The 24,749-nt window shown below is 40.2% G+C and overlaps 1 protein-coding gene across 11 annotated transcripts in view; it reads left to right on the forward strand.

The window, feature by feature from the left end:
- The window catches only part of FBLN2 (fibulin 2), a 112,104-nt gene extending 87,690 nt beyond the window's left edge, over positions 1 to 24,414 (forward strand). For all 11 annotated transcript variants that reach the window (XM_035558480.2, XM_035558473.2, XM_050712878.1 and 8 more), the window contains 9 exons: positions 3,268 to 3,402; positions 5,251 to 5,388; positions 5,706 to 5,849; positions 9,414 to 9,542; positions 10,061 to 10,186; positions 11,592 to 11,708; positions 12,529 to 12,657; positions 16,638 to 16,761; positions 17,899 to 24,414. In XM_035558480.2, the coding sequence (XP_035414373.1) occupies positions 3,268 to 3,402; positions 5,251 to 5,388; positions 5,706 to 5,849; positions 9,414 to 9,542; positions 10,061 to 10,186; positions 11,592 to 11,708; positions 12,529 to 12,657; positions 16,638 to 16,761; positions 17,899 to 18,256 (1,400 nt within the window). In that variant the 3' untranslated portion in view covers positions 18,257 to 24,414. The remainder of the gene's footprint in view (positions 1 to 3,267; positions 3,403 to 5,250; positions 5,389 to 5,705; positions 5,850 to 9,413; positions 9,543 to 10,060; positions 10,187 to 11,591; positions 11,709 to 12,528; positions 12,658 to 16,637; positions 16,762 to 17,898) is intronic.
- The last annotated feature ends 335 nt before the right edge of the window (positions 24,415 to 24,749 follow it).

Raw genomic sequence — 24,749 nt, forward strand, 5'->3', positions numbered from 1 at the left:
CAAAAAGGTCTGCGTTTCACATTTGTGTAAAAAAAAAAAAAAAAAAAAAAAAAAAAGTGCAAAACTATTACTTGGATGTAGAAGTATGTGTTGAAAAAATGGCACTAGGTAAATGATGATATTCCTCTGCAAAAATTTCAGTTTCTTACGTACAACAGATATGCTCAGGGTTCATGCATATGTTTGCAACAACAATTCCAGGAAAAAAGAAGTGTTACATGATTAAATTTCATCCTGGTTTTTACTGACACAAAGTGTGGAATGTTGTTGCCACAGACGTAGCCCTAGTATTTCTCCAAAATTAACTTTTGGACTTGTTTTTAATATATAACTAAATTATTTTTCCTCCTTTTCTGTTTTTATAAATAAAATCTCACCCTACCTCAGTTTTAACTGTGTTAGGTGAAGACAGCAGTTCGTCCAATGTTGAGCATTAACTTTGCTTTAAACTGGAAATATAACTTTTTGTTTTCTGTAGTGTTCTGTCAATCATCTGATTGACTTGTTGAGTTGGTTTCCAGTACTGAAGACAGACAGGTTATGGACACTCTTGATTTTATGGGTAATCAGTAGGGAGGACAAAAGGCCTTAACAAAATGTATTCCGTCATTGCTCCCCTCTACCTTGTGCCATGATGGTAGAGCAAAATGATACTAGGAGCATCCTGGGCTGAACGGAGCCACTTCAGGTGCTCGTGTACCTGCCCCTGCACAAATTGTGGCTGTAATTGCCAGAGATGCCTTTTCCTACCCTGATGCTGAGGGAGGCAGTTTTGTGATAGGCATCGATAGTGACAGCAGCAGCATGGGCTGACAGGAATGTGTGGGAAAGGTCCTGCAGTTCTTCTGAGATCCCCTTTTGTGGCATAACCATTTGGGAAGCTACTCCAAAAAAAAACGGGGGGGGGGGGGGCCAAAAATTGGCATGTGTGTTTAATAACAAGGAAAAGGAAGCAGTGGTGGTCTGGTGATCAGTCCAATATCAGAAATGGAGGTTCATGCCCTAACATTGGGCAGGGCAGGGCCGAGCCTTGCATCTCAGCCGGTGTCACAAATGTCAGGCGTTAGCGATTGTCAGTGTATCACTTGTGCACGAACCTTTCATTGAAAGCAAAGATCTGGCATGCAATCTTTTAGTTTCTATAATTTTAATTTTCTAAAATGCTTTCTGGCCAGCTGCACTTATTTTTTCAATTACTTATAATTTTGGAAATTGAATAAAAAATATGACCAAAACCATTAAATTATATATTTTTTTTTCCCTGTGAAGTCTTAATCCTCTTTTTACCTCTCTGCACCTTCTATTCAGGTGGAATACTTCCTATAGTACTTAAGTTGTATTGCAGACAAATATGCTTTCCTCATAGTGGCTCTTTTGATATACTAAAGTGACTTAAGTTGATACGATGCAGTGTAGTGCTGACAATTTGTTTATATGAGAAGGCCCTTTGTGGTTTGCAAGAAAAGATAATAATTGCAGATCTGTTGTATAGCCTCTTAAATCATTGGAAAGACTTGCACTAATTTGTATGCTGTTAAGTGGCTATTCACAGCCATTTTTGTCTTTTTTTTTTTTTTTTTTAAGTATCTCAAATTTATTTAAGAACTAGATCTAGTTAGGTGAGAGAGATTCCCAGCAGCTCATGTTCTTCTCCCAGCACGTGAGGTTTTTTGATTTTGTTTTTTCCCCAAGGCCAGTTAGGAGAATACTGGTGTCTATGCTTCATGCTAATGTGTAGAAACTGGGAGGCTGGATGAGCATTAGGAAGACATAACCCTGCAAAAGCTTTAGAATGGGCAAGTACTTGCCTCTCCGTGGAAGTGCACAAACACCCTGCGGGACAGGCAGAAAGCTATCCAGCTGACAGCAGTGACCCTGCCGTGGATTGATTAGGTGACTTTGAAAACCAAGTGCACAGCATGTGAAGAATAGCAGTAGTTAACGAAACCAAAAACCAAATTGACACAAAACCAAAAATCAGCCCAACAAATGAAAAGTGAATGGGCACCAAGTTGACATGCTGGCCTTACAAAACTCAGTGCATGTCACCAGTTAGCTGACTTCAGCAGGAACAGAAATGTCTTGGTGCTCCTCTTCATCTGTTTGGCAGAGAAAAAGCTGACACATTTTTGAAGACGAAAAGCTTTTAAAGGGGCTTTTCCTGTTTTCATACTCTGCAGGGGGAAGTAATATCTCTGATGTGCTTATCTGGGAATTATGTTCTACAGCTAAAACAAGAATCTTATTTAAACAACACTTGCTTTATTGTGTGATGTGAAAACAGCTTCATGTGCAGAGAAGCCAGATATTGGTAGTGGTTATGGTCACATGTGGCTTTTGTTTGTTTGAGAAATACATCTTAGCTTTATCCAGATCTGTGGAAGTGTCGGATTTTGTGTGGAATGGAAAGAAAGTTTCTCTTCCAAAGCTCCACTTATTTTTGTTGTTTGTATTTGCTCGTCATGCCATCCCTTGCTTTCATTATTAAGCAAAATCTGAATTTGAAATGATTTTATCTGAGCCTATGTATGGCTTTTTTTTTTTTTTTTTCCAAATTGTCCTACATTCCACGATCTGGTATTTAAGTGATTTTTTAAATAACTTTTTCAGTGCTCTACCTGCTGAAATTAGATCTCTTAAAAGATGTAAATACAAATTTACAAACTTAACTGAGCATTCAGGGTTTCTCTCTCCCTATTTTCTTGCGTACCTGGTTGTAATGCTGTTATTCCTCAGGAAATAAGTATAGTCCGTGGCTCCACCTGCAGTGAGGCAGGCAGTTTCAGTACCTATCTCTTCAGCAGTTCCACACCAGCGGCTCCTGTCTATCTGGCACGAAGCAGCAGGACTGATACGTAGCCCAAGCTAGGAAAACCTGGTAACGAGCAATGAGCATGAATCATTTTCTCACTCAGTTATCCAGGAGGTTTCTATCCGGTAAATGGGAAGCCGATTATCATCCCTCTGCCCACTGCTGCATTTCATCAGTTCTGTCCGTCTCTTGTCCTGCACCATGCACTGCACATTTGGGGAGGGGTGGGGGTGGGAGGAAATCTCTCTGTGATTTGTGTTTCTCGAGTCACTCGGCATTAACAAAAGGTGCTGAAATAAAACATCTTTCATCTGAACACTGTAGCAAAGTCTGTATCAAATATCTTTTGGAAGAAAAGGTTTCACCTGAGCTTTTGATTCCTTCCAAAAGAGAGCAAGAAGAGGCAGACTTCTTCATAAATATGAGGCACTGAATTGTTTAACTGTTTCTTGTAGACATTAATGAATGCGTAACAGATACACACACCTGCCAGCGGAGGGAACACTGCGTCAACACGATGGGATCATTTAAATGTCTCCAGGAATTGAGCTGTCAGCCAGGTTATGAACTTAAAGATGGAGAATGTGTTGGTAAGACAAGTGTTTTTCGGCTGATGCAATTGCTGTTATCAGGAAGGAAAGGAAAGGGATTACAAAACATTTTATTCTTGCTGGTCTGTGATATGAGGATTGAACTAAAAGAGGCTGAACATTGTGGAAACATTTGGCTTCATAAGCCCCTTCAGTACATTCATTTATTTGAAATAATTCCCAAAAATAACTATAAATAATTTATAAAATATATGAAACCTTGTGAATTAGGATTTGCCCTCTTTTTAAGGGGGTAGGGTAAGATCTCACTGATGGAGGAATTCCTGTTATGCTGGCCTGGGCAGCTCTGCTTCCCTCTGAAGGGGCTGATCCTGTGTGCTGCTGGAGACTGAAACACAGCCTGCATGGATCAGGGGGCTGACTCAGTCCGGTCTTTCCTGTGTTTAGGATGTCTGTCTGCATTTATTTACATTTGGAATGGTCACGGGGTTAAGAAGCTATTCGTCACCTCCCACTTCTTGGTCTGCGTAGGGCTCTGATAGAGAAGTGAGCCCCAGCAGTGACAGCTTAGCAGAAGCTGCTCTGCAGCATGTGTGCACGCAAGAGATGCATGCCCTGCCTTTCAGGGCAAAAGCCAGAGGTATTTGCTGCTAAATCTTATACTAAAAAGAGCTTCCTGACAGCTGGAGTAAGAGATGCCCAAGGAAGAGCTCTTGACATGTAGCATAAGGTTATAAAATAGAAATAATCTGAAATCTTGCTTTCCATAGAGCTGTTATGAGTAAACCTTGGATTACTTAAAGAGGCTGTCTGTGAAAGTTGTCTTCTCTTTGATTCTGGCATTTCTAACATTTATTAACAATCTGAATGGCTTTCTAATCTTAGAGTTAAGCTAGATTATAAAATTTATCATTATTTTTTTTCAAGGAGCCTTAGAATTAATGACATACAACACTAAATGTTCATGATACCGTCGGACATGTTCATAGCTGACGTCTGATCTTAGGTGGGGCTTCTTCAATTGGGAAATTGAAGCAATGCCTCAATAGCAGCTGATCTGTGCAGCTACTCAGCACAGATCAGTTGTGTGTAGATTTATAAGTCTGAAACTAAATTTATAACTTTGAAGCTTTATGAGTTTGAAGCCTTTTCCTTAAAAAAGGAAGTGTTTTCAGTGTACCTAGAAAGTACACTTGCTAGTGTCACCAACTTATGTTGGTGACCGTAATTATAGAAGTTCATATTCATAACAAAAATGAGAAAGCTGTCTTGAGGTCTGGCTGCAGTGCAAGGAAGAAAAGTGAAATTTGTTATTAATACTGCTACCTTGCATTCTTTTTTTGTTTTTCCAAAATACTTTTCAGAGTTGGATAGTGTTTGTTCTGTGTACTTAAGTACATATAGGTATACATGTATGCCTATGCACAAAGTGAAATCCCGGCCCCGCTCAAGTGAGGTTCCCTTTTATTATCGACTTCAGAGTAGGCCAGTTTATACCTAGAATTCTTGTGGTACATAAGGTACAAGAGAGTATTTTGCTTTTGAAACAGTCTAGTATACATTTTGTGCACCCTTATTCCTTGTTTCAATTTGTGCCTTTAGGATTTTAAAACCGCAGATGTTTCAGGATCTGTGGTTGCAGGAGATGCTGTGAGCACAGCAGTAGGGCTCAGACTTGTGGCAGGACAACCTGCCACGTTCTGAAGCCTGTGCTGAAGTGGGCGTTCAAGAGCAAACACACCCAAACCTCAGATTTCCTAAAGGCAATTTTGGGTTCTCATTTAAGTGACGCTTTGTTTCTGAGAGAAGCAGCTCTAGTTAGTCAGTATGACTATTGGCAATGACAGTTTAACTAGTCACAAGTTGGTGTTTTGATGTGATTAACAGATATTGATGAATGTGAGAGAGGAACTCACAGTTGTAAAGTGAACTTCGTTTGTCAGAATACAGAGGGATCGTTTTACTGTGAGTCAAAGCAACGTTGCATGGATGGATTTTTACAAGACCCTGAGGGAAACTGTGTTGGTAAGTGTGACCAGCAATATGTTTGTAATATGTGCAGCAGTACTGGCCAACACCTGTTTCTTTTAGACTGTCCAAGGCTAGAATTGCATTGATCACATGTAATTTTCCTTAAATCCTGCTGTGAACTTAATTTTAAACGTTGCTGCTCTTTTAAAGATGTGTGTAATGAATTTGAAGCTGGTACCATAGCAGACCTTCATCAGCTTTTATCTTTGGAAAATGATAAATTAAAATGAAGAAAAAGAAGTGAGAGCTGAAAACAGACCAGAAAGGTTAAATAGCTTCTCTCACTATTCTAATTCATTTCTTTTCACTAGATATTAATGAATGCACATCTCTCCCTGAGCCGTGTAAACCAGGATTCAACTGCATCAATACCGTTGGATCTTACACCTGCCAAAGGAACACGCTGACATGCAGCAGAGGCTACCATTCCAATGAGGAGGGAACACGATGCATCGGTAAGCTCAGGCTTCAGTCTCTTCTAGGGTGCCTTCCTAGAGGAAAAAGTACATTTCGGTTCTAAAATAACTGTTTTGAGTTACCTCCAGCTTCATAAATTTAGTTGAGGAATGGGAATTTGCTGTCCAAGCAGTTCAATGATTTGTTTGCACTCCAGGATGGTTCACTGCTGCAAGGAGTTCCTCTGGGTACTCTGGATGACATTGCTTTTGACTGCATATGGGATTTACTGACTTCCCTTCTGGAGTGAATGTCATTTAGCTACTTTTTAATCTCATGCTGTCAGTCAAAATCATGATCCTTTGCTGTTTTGTACAGTATCTCACTGTAAGCAATATGATCTGAATCTGTGGGAGGCAGCAAATTGGAAACACAATTTGTGGACTCGCAGGGGTAGCAATAAATAGATGTTCTTTGTAGCACTATAAATGGTGTTTCCCTTTCACATCCAGTTGTGCACATTTAGGATAAATTCTCATTTTCTTTGTGAAAAGAATCTTGAAATAGTCACATAGGCTGGTATGCGTCTCAATACTGGTTTGTATTTGTTCCAATGTATATATGGAGTTACTGACTCAGAATAGCAGATTTCATGTCTTATTAACATTTGTTCCATGAACGAGCCCACTAGGCACAAGGGAACTGAAAGCTTGATCCTTGGTAAGGCTGGCTATGTATTTTTGAATTCCCTTTGTCCTGTGTTACATGGGGTAGGAAATCATAAAGTGAGAGCTGGAAAAATAAAGACATGGCAAATCAGCACTTCTGCTAGTGATGATATCCTAAAGATTTCTGCTTAAGTTCCCATTGAATAAAAGGAAGGGTAGAAAATAAACAAATATGCTTTTGTGATGGTGGAGGAAGCCATGTTTGAGGCTGTCTATTAATTTGATCACAACTATTGACCTGCAGACAAAACTAGTGGTGTAGACAGAAGACTCCAGTCAAAAAGCTTCCACTTTCTGCATTTTGGTCTTTGCTGTCCATCATGATTTTTCTCCCAGGGCTCTCCAGGCTATCCTTTGCCAGTGAGAAAGTGGGGAAGATTTGGAAACAGCAGAAGACAGGGACAGTTTGCATGTAGCTGAAGAAATTGAGAAACCTTCCTAATATAGTTCCAGGGGGTTGTTTCCTAAACTTAGGACAAAGTAGTGCAGTCTCATTTGCTGTCTTATTATATAGCAGCCTGAAATATTCTGGCTGTTACAAAAGGAAGGTCCAAAAGACCTGTCCGTCTCAGCTGTTGTATAGAGACATTTCTTCAGCTGACTTTGATCAGGCCTGTTTCAGCAAAAACAAAGGACAAGGTAAATTTGTGCCGCCAAGCCTGGTGAGCCTGAAGTGTTTTTAGGGTTACCACCATTCCAGCATCTCCATAAATGCTGCATTTTTTTTTTTTTTTTTTTTTTTTTTTTTACCCGCCACAAGTCAGGAGCCATCACTGAGCAGCTCAGAAGTCCTGTCTGCAGTGCCAACAACCTTTGCTTTTAAGCCCTGCTAATGACTGGAGCAAATTATCTTCCTAAATTTTGAACTGGTTATTTGCAGAATGAACCAGCTTTCTTTATCAGTTGGTCTCACGATGAGAGTGACTGTGTGTATATATGTGACAGAGGAGGAGACTGCCATTATTCATACAGCATTGATATGTTTAAGGCATGATGAGGTAACTCAATGCAATGCAATTACTGTCTTGAATTTATATGATGGACAATGCTTTTAAGGAGCCAGTATAATGACACTGTTTGAGTTTGGGAAAGCTAATGCTTAATGTTGATTGGTGATCTCTGCTGTGTGTGCTCTGTGTGAAGTCTGCATCTTTTGGCATTTATTGGTGTGACTTTCTTTGAGTAGGTGGAGAGCATGGAGAAGAAAAAGAAAAAGATGCAGTCCTACCTTCCCCTCTCTATGCTAAAAACTCTTTTCTTCAAGGCGTTACAGTGGTTAGATTCTTGAGTCAGTTTGAGGTAGTTTTTTAGTAACTCATATACTGAATCAGAAAGAATGAACATTTTGAAGAGAGATGAATTCTGTGATTCTGTGACGTGCTTCTTCAGCACAGATAAACTTGTATAGTTACTGAAAAACTACCTCTTACATTTAACTGAAAAATACTGTAACTTTCATGAAATTTAGTGTAATCCTGATGAGATAATATCTAAGAACTAACCAAAGGCTGAAAGCAATGGAATATATAATTTTGGACAAACTCATGAAATGGTTGCACGTATGAATTGATTGCAAATAAAACAATTTACAGATGTGTATCTGCATTTGAAAACTTCATTAGTTCGATGCTACCTTTGCTCTTAGAAGAAAATGAGACGACAGTGTGTCAGCAGGAATCTGTGAGCCTGTCAGGAATCCCTTGCTGGGCGAGTGGCATCCCTGCCATCACTAACCCCAGTGCCAGCAGGGACTGCATTGGGAGGAATCTCTGCCGAAGTATGGAAGAAAATATTTGTCTGCACCTCTCACCAGGGTTGATAGTCCTCAATTCTCCAAATTCAAGTGTCTGTGATAAGTAACTTGCTTCCATTTCTCTGCCTTTTACTCAGCAAGTGACCGCTTTCCTGAGCATTCTCCAAGGCTGTTGCTTGATGTGGAGCCACCCAGGAACCCTTTGAAATGAAATAGAGTTTGAATTTATGGCTTCAAATAGGGCAGCGACTGAAAGCACTGCTGAAAGGAGAACCCCCCAGCTTTAGACTGCCATCCTGATTAATTGGACATGAACAGGGGCTTGGATTGTCAAAGTAGTTGAAGATGTCGATAATAGGAAGGAAGCAGGATCTGGTGGCTTAGGAAATGGCAGCACGTAGTGCTCGAAGAAATACAAGTTTCTGTGGGTTAATCAGATTTTTTGATGCTTGTCACAGATGGTAACAGGGATTTGTTAAATACTGATGAGCTATTTAGTCATGTTGCAAGTCCCGTAAATCAGCCTGTATTGAAAGCCTGTATTGAAAGGATTTGTAAAATGAGGTTGGAGGTGGTGCATGTGAGTGGAGGAGCAATGAATTTGTTGGTATTGGATTTCAGATGGGAGACCATGAGGAATATAAAAATGTCAGTTGATTGAGAAAAGAAAAAAGATCAACAGTGGAAAGAGCAAAAGGTAGACAGCAGAAGCAGCATTGAAAGGGCAGCTGGAGATGAAAATAGCAATTGCTTTAGTTCAAGGGATGAGCAGAATTTCTGGCTAGTTCTTGTTTTGCTTTAAAAGGCTTGCAGTGACTCACACAATGGAAGAACATCAGAATAGGGTGTTTAAATGTCATGGTTTGATCAGGATCAAAATGTGTTTACATTGAAATGCAGAATATGTTGGAAAGCTCTATTGCATTTCAAGTTGTCATTTTCACTTTAAAATAATTTATTGCTTTTCAGAAGTTTAACTCAGAGATATGTAAAGCTGACTCAGAATAGCAGAGTGAGAAAAACTGATATTCTATCTGCTCTGTCCAATGGATGACCCTAACAGTTTCTGTTCCTGTTAGTGAGTTGTTTATTTATTTATTTTTAAACAGTATTTAAACTAATTGCTCCCTCTGGTTCTGCAGATGTGGATGAATGTCAAACTGGTGTACACCGTTGCGGTGAAGGACAGATTTGTCATAATCTTCCTGGGGCTTATCGCTGTGACTGCAAGATGGGCTATCAGTATGATGCATTCAGCAGAACCTGCATTGGTATGTAAGGCACAAGATCAGATGAAACGACTGATTGATTGAGCCTTGGACCTCAAGGCAGTATTTAGCACTATTGTAGTGTGCAGTTATTAGTTCTGCAATGCAGTGTCTCAGAAGATAATGGAATCACCTCCGAAAAGCCATCGTTCAGTCGACCAGCCTCTTAGAGCTCTGCCACTCTGTGCTATGAGTATGGACCAAGTGTCCTTGGGTTTAGTTTGGCTGCAGGTTATCGATTAAAGTCAACTGCAAAATATTTTCCTATAGGTTACGCTTCTCCTGCTGTGGAAATTTATCTTTCTGAAGTCTTCACAACTTTCTTCATAAGAGACCATGATACAGCATTTTGTATTTTATCACTACTATACACCAATTAGAGCTCAAAGGCAGACAGCATAAAACCTGAGGTTGCAGCATTTCATGCTTTGCAAATCAATCTCTGACACTTCTTAAAAATACCCTCCTGCATCTCCTTTGATGCTTTTGTTTATGAGGTGATTCGCTTGTTATCCTGGCAGATATAAATGAGTGCTGGAATTACCCTGGACGCCTGTGTCAGCACACGTGTGAAAACACCCCTGGGTCCTACCATTGCACTTGTTCTTCTGGTTTCCGCCTGTCTTATGATGGGAAGCATTGTGAAGGTACGAGATGTTTTCCATGAAGAAGTATTTGCACTGTAAATTAAGGAACTCTAGAGAAGTTGAGGTGAAATACAAATACAGTAAGCCCATGATGTGTGCATGCTTAAATTTGTAGGTGCTGAATTAAACATTCAGACTGTCAGATAAGAGTTGTCAAATCCTAGTGCCTTGTACTCACCCAGTCAGCAATGCACCTGAAAGGCTTTCCCATTGCTCCCACGCAAACAGTGTGTGTGCCCCCAGTGGTGGGCAAAGCTGCTGGGTCCACACAGCTGATTAAGTATCAGTGCATTATTACAAGGTTAAGACACAAAGATGCATTCTGGGCACCTTTTCCTTCTCCCTGTCTTCTTTTTACTGTCAACTTATTTATAGCAGTAGTCTTTTTAGCTTCCATGTTTTCTCAATAAAACAGCTAAGTGATTGGCTGTTAATGTTCAACCTCTGCTTTTGAGCAGCTGTGCCTTCCCCAGCCCAGTCACCATTTAGAAGTTATGTCAGATGGTTTGTTTAGGTAATTGGACTTTGGAAAGTACTGAAGTATAAAGAGCAGAGGGCATTGTGGTTTTAATGTGTGCTGAGATACTCTCCTGGAGTTAAAGAGCATCTCTTATGAGAAGCCTTCCAATATATGTGGTTTGGACGTTTACAATGTTTACAAATTAATCAGCTCTCACTGCAATGAAAATCTCTCTTAGTCTTCTTTTTTATTTTCTTTTATCAAAATTTTGAAGCTGATGTAAATTATTGTTTTTAAAATATATAGAGTGTGCAGCAATCAAAATATTATAGTGGCACATATTTTGTTCTGCAGTCACTTTTGTTGTGATTTAAACAACCAAAAATGCTCTAGGAGCTTTTGGATCTCATTTAAAATATTTCAGCTAGAACAAAGCTTCCATTATTTCGTCTTTGCTTCTCCTCTTTCTTCCTTTCGCTCATATACTTTTTCCTTTCCTTCCAGATGAGAGAAGAAGAGAATATAATAAAGTTGAAATAGGAGACTTTTCATTCAAATTTTAATAAAAATGAATCTTATTAGTGACAAAACTTGAAAGAAAAAGTAGATTTGAATTGAATGGAATTTTCTCAAGTTTTCCATGATTTTTTAGGCAATGGTTACAGATTTTTAATTAACTGTAACATATAAAGTCTGAAACAAATGTTTGTATGCATATATATGTTTACATTGGCATATATAGAAATGAAATTTAGGTGGAATACACATCCTCATGCTTCTTGGTATCCTGCCTAGGGAGTAGACACATCTTTGGGTGACAAATTAATCCATCCTTATCCACAACGTCCAGAAAGATCTAATAGCTGATCTTAGGGACAAGAAATAGTGAAAGATTCTGTTCTGAACTGTTGCAGCAATTTCTGTACCTTTTGTTTTTGGATACAGATGTGAATGAATGCGATGCAAGTCCCTGCAGCCAGGAGTGTGCCAATGTTTATGGTTCCTACCAGTGTTACTGCAGGCAAGGTTTCCAGCTAGCAGAAGATGGTCATTCTTGTAAAGGTAAGGCTGCTGCTTTGTCAGGCCAAGTTAAGTATGTGCACACTCTTTAACAGTAAGTGCTGTCCAAATTTCCACAGCATCTGGTGCTGCACAGGTGATGCCTGAGGATGATTGTGAGTTACACCCCGCTGCAGAGAAAGCAAAAGAGAACTCTAGCTATTGGAAAATTCAGTTCATTTTCATGCCTACTTGGGTCTGGAAGGTGTCTGTGTGACCATACAACCAGCGACACTACTGATTCATGGGGCTACAGCTAATGACTGAAAAAGTTAGGAGGGAAGAGATATTTATTTATACTGCACTGGCTAAAACTTAAATTCAGTTGAGGTTGTCTTGCTCTGACTTCTGCTGGTGGTGGGTTGCAGAGTGATCAGAATGGAGGCAGGAAGGGTTTTACCTTTTCCTCTTAAAGTTACCAATACTGGCACATACTTTGGAGAGTCTCTGTTCAAGAAATGGTGAAGAAACCCATGTTCCTCCAAGCACAAGGCAGCTCCCAAAGCAATCCTAGAGGAAGAATTTCAGAGGTACTGCAATGAGATTTTCAAACCCAGATGTGCCAAGACTTACTGTGCTGTTCCATGAGTCCATGAAGCACTCATGTTCAACATTTCAGAAAGCACAATCAGCTGTCCTAGACCAATATCAAACCTTCATGGTTGCATTCTTTAAGAATATTTTATAAATGTTTAAGTTTATTTTATACATTTGCCATAGAAGAACTTCCTGGTGTTCTACAGCCTCACTTTTGAGATGACTGGTTTTCTTTTTTTTTTTTCCATATGTTTGTAATTGTGGTGTTTTTTGTTTTGTTTTCCAGATATCGATGAGTGCACGCAGAGTGCAGGCATTCTTTGTACTTTCCGCTGTGTGAATGTTCCTGGTAGTTATCAGTGTGCTTGTCCTGAGCAGGGATATACCATAGCAGCAAATGGAAGAACCTGTCGAGGTAATGAGGAGCTTGATGAACTGAAAGCATTATGTCATGAAGGTTTAATCCTTGGAATGATCTAAGACATTACGATTACTCAACCAAGTCTCCATTTTGGATATTAGTCATTGTTAAAAAGCCAGTATTTGACAAAATTGACAGATATTGGTATCTACAATGTCTTTTTTTTTTTCCTGTGTTAGAAAAAAGTAGTGAGGCGACTATAGATGTGAGCTGATTGTTTAAGTGCGTTCCTAAGGGAGCTCCCTTCATCATCCAAACAGGGGCATCTAATTGCTTGCACAGGCTGTATGTACACCTTGGCTCATCAGATCTGTTTATTTAGAGGTGCCAGATGTTCAAATCTGTGGCTTCATTAAAAGTTGCAATTTCCTGCCCCAGAAAACTAGGAAAGAGAATGCAGGAGCTGTAATGGGGATTGGAACATTCGGAAGTCTGCCACATAGGCTTAAATATGTTGGTATTCATAGATGTTAGTGTAAATGACATGTATCCTCCTCCCACACACCCCTTTTCTCCAGGATTATAGAAACGTATTCTGGGTGCCTCGTGGTTTTCATCTGGTATGCAGCTGTCTGGTTTTGAAGTAAAAATCCCCCATTTCCAGAGGATGCACTGACTGTGTAATGATGATTGAAGATCTGATTACCTTTATGTACTCTACATGCATTCCTGCAGTCGGTTACACTAACTACCAGGCATTTCCTGCTCTTAGTTTTTCAGGAACCCTTCATGTAACTTTTGGTTAGGTATCTCCTATTCTCCTATGCTTAAATTCTCTTCTTAGTGGTAACTGCAGTGAATTTGCACTGTGTAAATCATGAATGGCATAAGCATACTCGATCCTGCCTTTGGAGCAGAGAATTAAACCAAATGACAATGAGAATCTTTCCAGGCTTTTTTTTTTTTTAATATGTTTTTGAGTATGACTTCAGAATCCAGCTCCAGATGTACCCACGTGCATTTAAATCCTTATGTAAAAGTCACCTTTAGAAAACCTGCAGCTATAACTTTCCTGTATGTTTTTTTACTGTTAATTTTGAGTGCTGGCAGGTTAGTTGCCATCTCTGCCAGCACTGAGATTTGAGACGAGGATGTCTTCCAGAGTTAACAGTGTGAGTCACTGCATTAATCTGCCAGCACAGCTCTCCTGAGCTGGAGGTACCCAGGGTGCTCCAAGTGCTAGAGGTGAAAGAAAAATGTTTGCCACATGGACCTAGGGATTGCACTTGCGTTGTCTGTCATGTGAAATCTTCACTGCATGCTCACCCTTTGTGCAAATGGCTTCTATGGTATAGACCAGCCCTTCTAAGAGAGTTGTATGGTATTGCTTGCAAAAACTTTTCAAAGATCCTAAACCATCTGGTACATGCACCCTCCTTAGAGGGTGAAGTCGGCTTACTTGCAGAACTTAGCAGATGTGTAGCAGCTCTGTGGATGGCTGGGTAAGCTGGCATTTCGTCAGGCCTTGGAAGTAACCCCTTGGGTATGTGGCCCCCCTCTTTTTTTTTTCTTTCTTTCTTTTTTTTTTTTTAATTTTTCAACAAATGAACATGTAGTGCAGACTTGTGAGCTCTACAAGCGTGTAGTTACAGGTTTGGGCAGGCTTATGCACTGAGGTCTTCTGAACACATGCTCAGAGAAACAGTCTGAGCTGATGTCAGCTGGACTAAACTCAAGAAGATTATACTGGTTTCCACCAGGTGAAGATTTGGCCTCACTTGCTCATCATCTGACTGGTTCTGAGGAGTTATGGGTGGTATGTTCTTTGGACCCCTTTTTCAGATGAATGAGCTGAATCTCATATAACAATCTCAACATATGGATCTTTTTGGAGAAACTGTGTATAGTATTTTGCAGCAGAGCCAAACTGGTGAAGTGAGTGTTTTCATGACGATGACTGCAATATGGAAGAAATTTTCTTTTCACCTAGGGGCACTTCTGAGAACCAGCAAGGGATTTAATTTACTTTGATTCTCTCTTACTTCCTATTGTATACTTTTCTTTGCAAGACTTTTAAACCAGTCAGTGCAGTGTATGAGATCAGTTCTCATCCCAGGGGAATGGAGGCAGAGGGAAGTTATAGCTTTCCTCCAAAGAGTCTGTCTCTTCTGTGACAACTGGCAGAACTGCGGAGTCCTACACAGTTCACGTGGTTTGTCTGTTAGCATTTATTTCATTTTAAAGCCTCCGTGCATAGTCTAGACATTTGGGAGTACACAATGTGACTGTGAGGTCTTTGCCAATATTTTCTGCTCAAGCTGGATTCTTGTTATTGCATCTGGTTTTCAGCATTATAAGGTCCATGGCTTGGGCTTGTGCATATGTGTTATTTAGGTAACCACACTTATGCTCCAGGCCATTAAGTGTCTTTGAGCTTTAAATATTCTTTGTTGCCTTCTGCAACTTGACTTATAATGGGGACATACTTATATATATATATTTTTTAATGTGACTCTTGTTCTAACATGTTGTTCTTAAGTTCCTATATTTTGTAATAGTCAGGCTGGTGGAGCTTAGGTCTCCTGGATTATGTAGCTGTACAGCAGTAGTTACTTTGGTTTGTGTTTGCCCCCTGCTTCAATCCAGAGCAACCTCCATGCGTGGATAAATCCTTCTGCTGACATAGCCTGGCTTTATCAACTCTCAAAAAGTCAGTGAGAAATTCCAGTTTGCTTTTAACACCAGTCAGTTATGTTCTGATGGCATTTGTTTATTCCTGAGGGATAACTTATCACTTATAACTTAGCCTAACAATAAGCTGTGAATGACAAACATGTAGGCAGACATAGGGTGTCCCTCCCCGGTCCGTTATATGGGATCCCTTTGGGGAGGGGTGTCCCCTCCTGCAGGCTGGGTAATCTGGGGAATGTTTGTTTGAGCGGGGTGTGAGGGCGTTTTACAACCTCCTCCATGAAGGAGGATCCATTACAGTCACACATACGCTAGGCAGTGTGTGAGGGGTTTATAGCAGTGCCCTTTCATCAAGGACTGTCTTCGGTGCTCACACACAGTGCCTGCAGCGTGCACAGGTCCGTGCAGAGCTCTGCCCTGTGAGACCACTTAGCTGCTTTCCCAGCTACTGACTTACCGCACGTGCACTGTGCTCGCACGCCGAACAACATACGAGCGTTGTTTAGAAACACCTTGCAAGACATAGCCCTAGGCAAGGAACTGTGGTTCAGGGACTACCACTGACCTGTGAAGCTGGAAAAATTGGCCCATCACTTTCAGGAAACTGTTTAAAAACTATCTTCTGTTGGAACTGCTAAGGAAATCTTACACAGCAGCTGCGGGGTGGACAGCAGCTGCGGGGTGGTCTGAGGAGTTTAGGTTTCCTCTGTCTCAGACTGCCTCTATCTGGTTATTATTCTGTTCCCTTTCAGCCTAGCTTATAATATTCCTAATGACAGATCTCTGACACATCAGGAGCAAGAGAGAAAATAACAACACAGACAGTTCGACAGTTCTGTCTAGATGTTCGTGTTTGTTTTGAACCTTCAATGTTTTGTTTTATTGCAGAGGGAAGCTGCAAGACAGGAGGATCTTGGGTTTTAAGAACTTTTATCCTTCTGATGCTTATTCTCCACTGAAAGTTAAGCCCTGTGTTGCATCAGAAGTGTCTGGAATGAGAATAGCTAGGTTGTAAGGAGTGTGGAAACATTTGCAAAGCACATGTAAAGAAACAAACCTCCCCTGTGGCAGAAGGCCAGCCCTGGCTATGCCATGGGTGGCTGCAGCTGGCCACAGCCTCTGCCACGCAAGGGAAGCTCTGTCCCAAAGCATGGAAAGGATCACACGCTGCTCACAAAGAAGAGTGGACTCCCTTGTTTATTGCATACAACACTGAATGGTACTGTCAGCTTCTATTAACTGATAATGTCAAGGAAGGAAATTTTTTTCCACAGAAGATATATTGCAGCCCACAAGTTGTGATTACTTACCCTATCTTTTTCCCTTGGATTTTTTCTTGTTAGATATCGATGAATGTGCAATAGGAACCCATAACTGTTCAGCTGCAGAGTCTTGCTATAACATCCAGGGCAGCTTCCGCTGCCTGTCCTTCGAGTGCCCTTCCAACTACAGAAAAGTGTCTGACATGTAAGTACTGGGGTACAGCAAAGTGAGCAGCCGTGTCCCCTGGCTGTGGACTGTTACGTAGTGCTTTACCTTGGGGGTGGTTGTACATGCTTAGAGCTGTAGCAAGTTGCTTTGGTACCTGGAGCGACAAGACTTTCCAAATACAGCGTTTCTGTCCATTTTTCCCTCTTCTTCCAAATCCTAGGGCCTCTCTTTGCTCTCCAGCTGCTGTAATGGCAGTCACCAGAGTTTCAGTCATGCTTTCCCATGTTTGCCACAGCTCTAAAAGGACTCTGTTTACATTTAAGTTTAAAAAAATAATCCCTGTTGCTTATATTATTGCAGTAACTGCTAGGCTGCGCAGTGCACCACTCTTGTAGTGTTTTTAGGGTTCCCTGTTTAATATTCAAATTGCATTTCCTCAGGGATGGTTGAAATATTGAAGGGGAGCAGGATAAGAAGCTTGACAGGTTCCAGAAACATTGTACCTAGTAGCACCCAGTTCCTAAACCACTGAGAGGTCTCGGGGCCCCAAAATCTCCCTGTCTCAATGGCTGCCAGCACTTTGGAAAGCCAGAGGAAAGTTGAAAATTAATCTTGAGTTTCAGAAGGGGGAAATAATACTGAATTGCAAGAGAGACAGAAATATGGAGGAGCATGGAGAGAATCTCCTTTCTTCAAAAGTGCAAAGCTGTATTCACCGTAGGAAATCACAGTTGCTTTATGACTTAAAACATACTTTTCCTGCCTTATAGAATTAGAAGCTTTTCTTGAGGAGCTTGCTTTCCATTCTCTTGTTTTGGTTTTCTTAGAGCACTGTCCCAAGTTTGTGCTGTCAATGATGAATCACAGACAAGCTCTGTGCTGCTTGCAGCATGACTCTGGCTCTTTTCTTGCTGTGGAGCTTCCCAACACATCTATCCCTGTCCATGATCATTGTCTTCCACTGTTGTACTCTGACAATTGTATCATTTACCAATGCTTTATGGGCACTGTAAAAGCAGAACAAGCAAATGGTAATTACACAGCTGAAGTTTGGTGCTCCTCTTTGTTTAGCACAGGATGAAGACTTTGTTGACGTTGCACTTCTCTGAAATACATATATTTTTACCTGCTATTACAAGTTCACTGATTTTTTTTTCATTTTGCTTCTCTTAGGAGGTGTGAACGGATCAGTTGCTTTAATTATCTGGACTGCCAAAATACCCCAGTGCGCATTACCTACTACCAGCTGAACTTCCAAACCAATATCATGGTCCCAGCTCATATTTTCCGTATTGGACCATCGCCTGCCTATGCTGGAGACAACATAATCCTCACTATCAACAAAGGAAATGAAGAAAACTACTTCAGCACTCGAAGGCTGAACTCATACACAGGCATTGTCTATCTTCAACGACAAGTGAAAGAGCCCAAAGACTTTTTGTTAGATGTTGAAATGAAACTGTGGCGTCAGGGAACATACACTACTTTTCTTGCCAAAATTTACATTTTCATCACAGCTCATGCATACTGAAGCATGTATTGACATTGGAATTTATTGGTGCTATGCTCTTTATTTGTTCTACCAAAGCTTAATACTGTTGAACTGGCATTTAATGTATCTAGCCTTTATATTATTTTTCTATCATTGCTTTAAACTTTTTTTTTTACTGGTTGTGTAAATTAAGTTAATTTTTTTCTTTTTTTGTTTGTTATGTAATTCTTCACATCATCATTTGACAATGAGTGAAAGAGGGATTAGAAAGGCAGTACATACATTATGTTAAATGCTGGAACCTTTTCTTAGAAATTATTTTTAGGTTTAGTCACATCTGCAAGGTATTGCACTAGAGAGGAAAGTTGTTCACTTGGGAGCATTGCTGCTTGCCATTAAGTTGAAAAACCTTGAGCAATTTCTCTTTACTACACAAACTTAGTTTGGCCACTGAGGTTTCTCTGTGTTGAGATGCTGCGTCAGCTGCGTCAAGAGCTATGTGCATACGTTGATGGTTAGCTCACCTCGTATTACAGGTTTGTTTCCTCTTTCCATCTTTTATAATATGTTGCCTAAAAATATATATAAATAAAAGAAAACTCCACGAGTGAACAAGCCTATGATTGAGCCTTGCTTTAGTAGGACTGTTCATGTGCTAAGTTTTTGCAAGACCATAGCCTTCAGAGTGTATCATGCTTTAGGGTAAAAGTTTGCATTGCCATTTCTAGTAGTTGTCATTATAGGTTCTTGAATTCCTCTCCACACAAACCCATTCTATTTAGGTTACTATAGGTGTAGATTAGATGTATTGTAATTCTTCAAGGAATGTTTTCCAAGAGAAAACAAGGAAATAATAAAATAATCAACTACTGTCCCTTATTTTAAATCTTGGGTGTACCACTGAGGAATTATTTGCAGTTTTAAATAAACAGAAGGGGAGTTGCTTCTGTTCTTCAGGAAAATGACTTCAGTTGTGTTACCAAATGACACAGAGGAAAATGGTAGTTAAATTGGCAGTTTGTATTATGCCGTTTAGAAATAGCACAACTTAAGTTTTGAGCTGGATTTCCTCTAGTTCCACAGGAAACTGGATGAAGTCCAAAGCTCTCAAGGCCAGATGTAGTAAAGCTTAGTATAATCAAACTATTTGTTAGAATTTAGAAATGAACATCAGAACTTCTCTTTTTTTCCAAAGAAGAAAAAAAGCTCCAGTGTTGAAATTTACTGAGCTTCCTTTGTTCCAGCTATAATTTACTCTGTAAAATGTTTTAACGGAAAAACATAGCTACAATATATTGATGTTTACTACACTGCGGTTTAATAATCTATTCTTTTCTACAGTCAATCTTGTTTTGAGCAGCATGCACATTTAAAAAAAAAAAAAAAAAAAAGGAGAAATCTATTCTTCTGGCTTTTTATGCCATGATCAACACTTTTATTATATTGTAAAATATTTGTTTGAAGTGCAGCTTAAAATCTTGTGAACGCTACCTATAGGCTGAGAGGAAAGATGTACTGTATGCATTATATTCCAAGGCCAACTTCTACCACTTCCAGTAAGTTACTTCTTTAATTTGGCCTCCCTTATCAATAATAAAGCAGAAATCTCTCTGTATCTAACATCACAAAAACCCATTACTAGAGAAAAATCATTCCTATTCACCAGTTGTAAAATATGGGATATCTGCAAGTTTGCATACATCAAGCTTCTCTCTCTTTTTCTTTTTTTCCTATAAAAATAATTTTGTAAAAGTGTTCTTCCATCTATCTTTTGTTTTCCATACTTAACAGTTTCATAAGCTTTTAGCAAGGAAGTGCCAACAGAGAAACATATTTATGCAATTTGTCATCTCAATTAATACATATCTTACAGCTACAGGCCTGGCAAGATGAAGAGGCAACTGCAAGAACAAGTAGGAGAGCCTTCCAGATTCATTACAAAGTATACATGTTAAGTGGTGAAACATTTCTCCATGCCCCAGTGGGGCACATCAAGAGTCACTGAAACCCAGAGTTTTCCATCAGCATTAGTATTTGATTGAGCATAAATGATATTCAAGCCTTGACAGTCTTTCTTGTCAGAGAACAAATGGACAAGCCATTTGTTACTTGGAGACCTTCTGCTGACTAAAAACAACCATAGTCAATCATATTAAAGATCTGGCAGTTTGTAGCACAGACTTTTCATTTTCTAGACAGGTAGTTGATGAAGAAAGTTTTAGGAAAGGCTTTGCATATGATTATAAGAGAAATGCTATGTTGTTTAAAAAAAAAAAACATCAGCACTGTGTGCAGCAGGCATTCAATATGGGTATAAAGGCTTAGTGCAACTGGTCAAAGCAAAGGAAAGGCTTGTGGTAGGTAATTGCACGTTCCCCAAATTGGAAATGGGCTTTATGTGACCTTTCTGAACAATGCAAGTTCTGTTTAATTTTTCAGGTTACTTACTCCCTACCTCTTTGAAATCTGACCTCTTTGTACTTGTCATTAGTATTTCTTGGGAGATCCGGTGATTCCAGAGACTGAGGAAGGTCAAATGTACCACTGGAAGGAAGAAGAAATGAAAACCTGTGTGTGTCCTGGAGGCTTGAGTGGGTCAATTACAGATAGACACATGAGGTTTTCTTTTGACTGGAATATACTTAACAAGTGGTTGAAATGCTATAAATAGCAGTAGATGGGTGAGAAAGATGTTTGTAGCTAGTATTTGGAATGATTTCCTTTTTGCACCAGGGAGGAAGTATTTTCCTATCTCTGTGTGTAAAAAATTCATATGTGGATTACTATAGGTGCTGACTAGTTGGTGCTAGCTTTCTTCTGTGAGCCTGTTATAGAGAAGAGGCATCAAAGTGCTCAGCTTGTGCCCTACTTCTTGTCCTCGCAGTGGAAGACAGGAGTATGGCTGTCCATCACGGAGAGCAAGCTGTAGACTTCAGTGGTCCAAGCCTCTACGATTAGCTCTAAGATCCCACAAACAGAACTTTATTCACTTTTATTTCTCTCCTCCTTTATATCTGTTATTCCTTAATAATGATTTAGGACAGAAACATATTTCAAACTTATGGATTTTATGGTTGGGATCATTCTTTGAGGCTAAAGCTGTAAAAGGGAATAAATTGCAATAAGTTTTAACATCAGAGTGTGAGAATCTCCTGTGCAAAGTTCCCTTTGAAACACCTGTAGCAGCACAAGTGTAGGTATTCCAGAGAGCAGGGGAAAAAGCAGAGCTTCCTTCTCATTCTTCTGCTGTGAGGAGCATTTGGTCAAGGAGGCAGCTCCTTTGTTCACACACTTCACCAGAGGAGGCAGGACAGAAGTTCAAGAGTCTCCTAGTGATGGGAAGTACGTGGTGCCACTGTCCTTCTATAGGCTGCCTCCGCATGCTTGTCTCAGCTCTGGGAGCCTGGGTGTCATTATGAAGCTAGCAAACTGTCTCCTGTGTCACAGCTGTTAGGGTTTTCCTGATACTGAGCACCTGCCAGCAATCGGCTTTTGGGTGGAGATGGCCACAGGTGAGGGCCATTTCCATTCTGTGCCCACTGGGGCACTGGTTGTGCTTGCACTCTTGCTCTGGTGTATGGTATCATGGGCTGTAGTGCTCTGAAAAATGTTTTTCACAATTCAACCAGAACCAAGAGAAAGCTGAAAACTGCATGCCCAAGATGGAAAGCAAAAAGGAACAAGGTTTTAAAAAAAAAAAAAGTACGCTTTTACAGCTCTCTGGTACAGCAATAAAAAGGGTAATGAGTTTGGTTTTCTGTGTGGTCCTAGGTAAAGGTTTGTGTATGTGATTAAAACTGATGTCCTTTATGTGTGGGTAAGTTTTTTATTTTCCCTCAGACCTTTGCAGGGTGAGAATTTGATTTCATCTAGTTTGGAGGATCCATGGAATGTGTTGCGGATTCTTTGTCTCCCTCCTTATTCTCTATAGCTAATTTTATTTTCATTTTTTTCATCTCTACATTGTTCCCACCCAGGCTATGAGGAAGAGAAAGTTCCAGCTGGGGAGAATTAGGATTCTGAAGTAAAAATAGATTTTGAGGTTAAATAAAAAATATCTTCCCAATTTCAGTGTTCTCTGCATGATGGAGACATTCATTTTGAAGTGGCTATTGAAAACTAGGATTTAATTATATCCTGTGCCAGTGATGTGAAACTGAAGTCACAAACTTGAGCTTTTTGTCTTCTAAAACAGTTTTTTTTTTTTTTTTTTTTTTGTATTTGCTCTCTGAATTGTAGTTTATGGGTAGGATCATTCCAGAACTTAGGAGCTCTTTAGATAGCCTTCACCCTTCGAGGGGTCCTGCTCAATGTACCCTGGCATATGCTGCCTGAGATGCTGGTTGGCAGCAGCGGGCCAGCCTGGTGTCAGTCCTCGTCCTGGAGCTGCTCTGTGGGCTCTTCTCATTGCCATTTGCAGTATGGGAAGAACGGCTTCTTCCAGCTGCGTCACGGAGCAGGGTCTTAATTGGCCCAGGGGCCTTTCTTGGAAAGATGGTGACATTGACTTCCCATAAGCCAAGGCTCCTGCTGTAGTAAAGTTTAAAAAAAATATCTGTTAACATGTGTTGTGGATTTTCCTTTTTTAGCTGGGATTGGAGAGGGATAAGATGCCAGTGTGGTGCCCTGCATCCTGGGAAGGGAGGGATAGGAAGAGATCCTTTGTATAACAAGTCTTCTGAGTGGTAGCCAGGAACTGTCAACTGCATAAATTCCCAGCAGGATGTTTTAACTGCTTGGAGCTTGGGGTGGGGTGATGATAATGGAGGGCTGGAAGAGTTTAAAAAAAAAAAAAAAAAAAACCAAACATTTTACTTTGGATTAATGGCAAAGCATGCAGAGTGACAAACTCTTCTATGTGCCACCATTTCTAGAAAGCAATTATGGAACATGTTAGTAACAATAACTGACTCCACCTAAATTAAGGAAAATACATCCAAAATAGAGATGTAAACACCTTTGAAGAATGGGAGTGTGGAGGTGCGTTTCTATGCCTTGTTGAAGGTGACTTATCGTAAGCTTTACCAGGCTACACTCCAGAGAGGGCTTTTGGCTCATTGTGATTATGGAATAGTTGCTGCCAGACGCGCCACAGAGGAAGGTAGATTCTCCCCAACATCAATGGCTGGGGTTAGAGGGGAGAAGAACGTGGAATACTTTCAGTATGGAACAAAGACAATCTTAGAATGAGGTACGTTTGAAGAGGAGCATTGCCGCTTTTGGAGTTTGAATGATTGATGTAAACAGCGATACAGGGTTGACAAACACATCTTTTAAAGGCAATGTACCATGACAAGAAGTTCGCTTTTGTTAGTGCTAACAAAGCAAACGATCTAATCAAAGGATAAAGATCACAGTACTGAAAGGTCCTTGTTGTGACTGGGAGACTGGACAGGCCATGTCTGACTGTGGCTGGAATAGCAAATGGAAAGTGAAGGAGGTGCTCGCTGACCTCGTGGTGTTGGGACGGTCAAGCTCTACTCTCAAACTCATTTCAGGGTAGAGGAGAATATGCCTTCCCTTGGATGTACGGGAAACTTTGTGTCCTGTAGTTAAGATGGAGCGTTGTACTGCTGCAGACATTGAAGTGTAACATTATCTTTTTCTTCTCTTGCGGACATTATTCACAGTAGGATTATGAAAGAGTGATCCCAGTTAATTTAAGCTGTTGCAGAGGTCTATTATGATTAATCCTATTATCTTTCAGTTGCACCTTGGAGAAATAACTTTCACACTGACCAGGAATATTTCAGACAGCGCTTAAGTCTGACTGACATAAGTGTATAATTGTGGAGTAACCATATAGTATAGTCTAGAATACCTACTAGGAGCAGGGAGAGGACTGTGCCTAGCCATTTGTGTGATCATTGGCTACATGTCATATAAACTATACATTGTAGATATTTTTATAATTTATATTTAGGCCAAATATGCAATATTTTACCAATACATTTTAATGCCTAACAATGCAAGTGAATATGAAGGTTCTTTGGTGGTGTGGTCTTGTAATGACCAGTGCTTGGTATCACTGCAGTTGGGAGGGCACAAGCATGGAGCTTAGTCACGAGCCTGGCAGCGTAACACTTGAATTGCATTTGCAGTTCAGGGGAGTCTATAACTGGACTTGCAGATATTTGTAAACTTTTCCATAGCAGACACTCTCCTGTATTTTCCCATATATTAAACGATGCTCTTATGAACTACAACTTGCATGAGCAAGAGTCTGCATTCTTATTTGTACAAAAGTAGAAGTTACTGATGCAAGTAATCCCACTAACTGGGAGTTAATGAGTACTGAGTACTCAGCTGGGACTTGGAAATTCTAGAGTCTGTTATGGACTCTGTCCAGATGGGTAACTGGGTGCAGATCAATCGTATGTCGTTACAACCTCTTCAAGTCTTTGCATTTAATGTAAGAGTTACAAAGTAAACCTTCTCTTTCATTCTGTAAGAGTAGTATCAGCTGGGTGCTTTGTGGTCATATATCTGTTGTTACAAGGTTAGAGACTGGAATAAATCCTGCTGAATGCTT

Source organism: Cygnus atratus, chromosome 10, assembly GCF_013377495.2.
Source record: "Cygnus atratus isolate AKBS03 ecotype Queensland, Australia chromosome 10, CAtr_DNAZoo_HiC_assembly, whole genome shotgun sequence".
Classification (NCBI taxonomy): domain Eukaryota; kingdom Metazoa; phylum Chordata; class Aves; order Anseriformes; family Anatidae; genus Cygnus; species Cygnus atratus.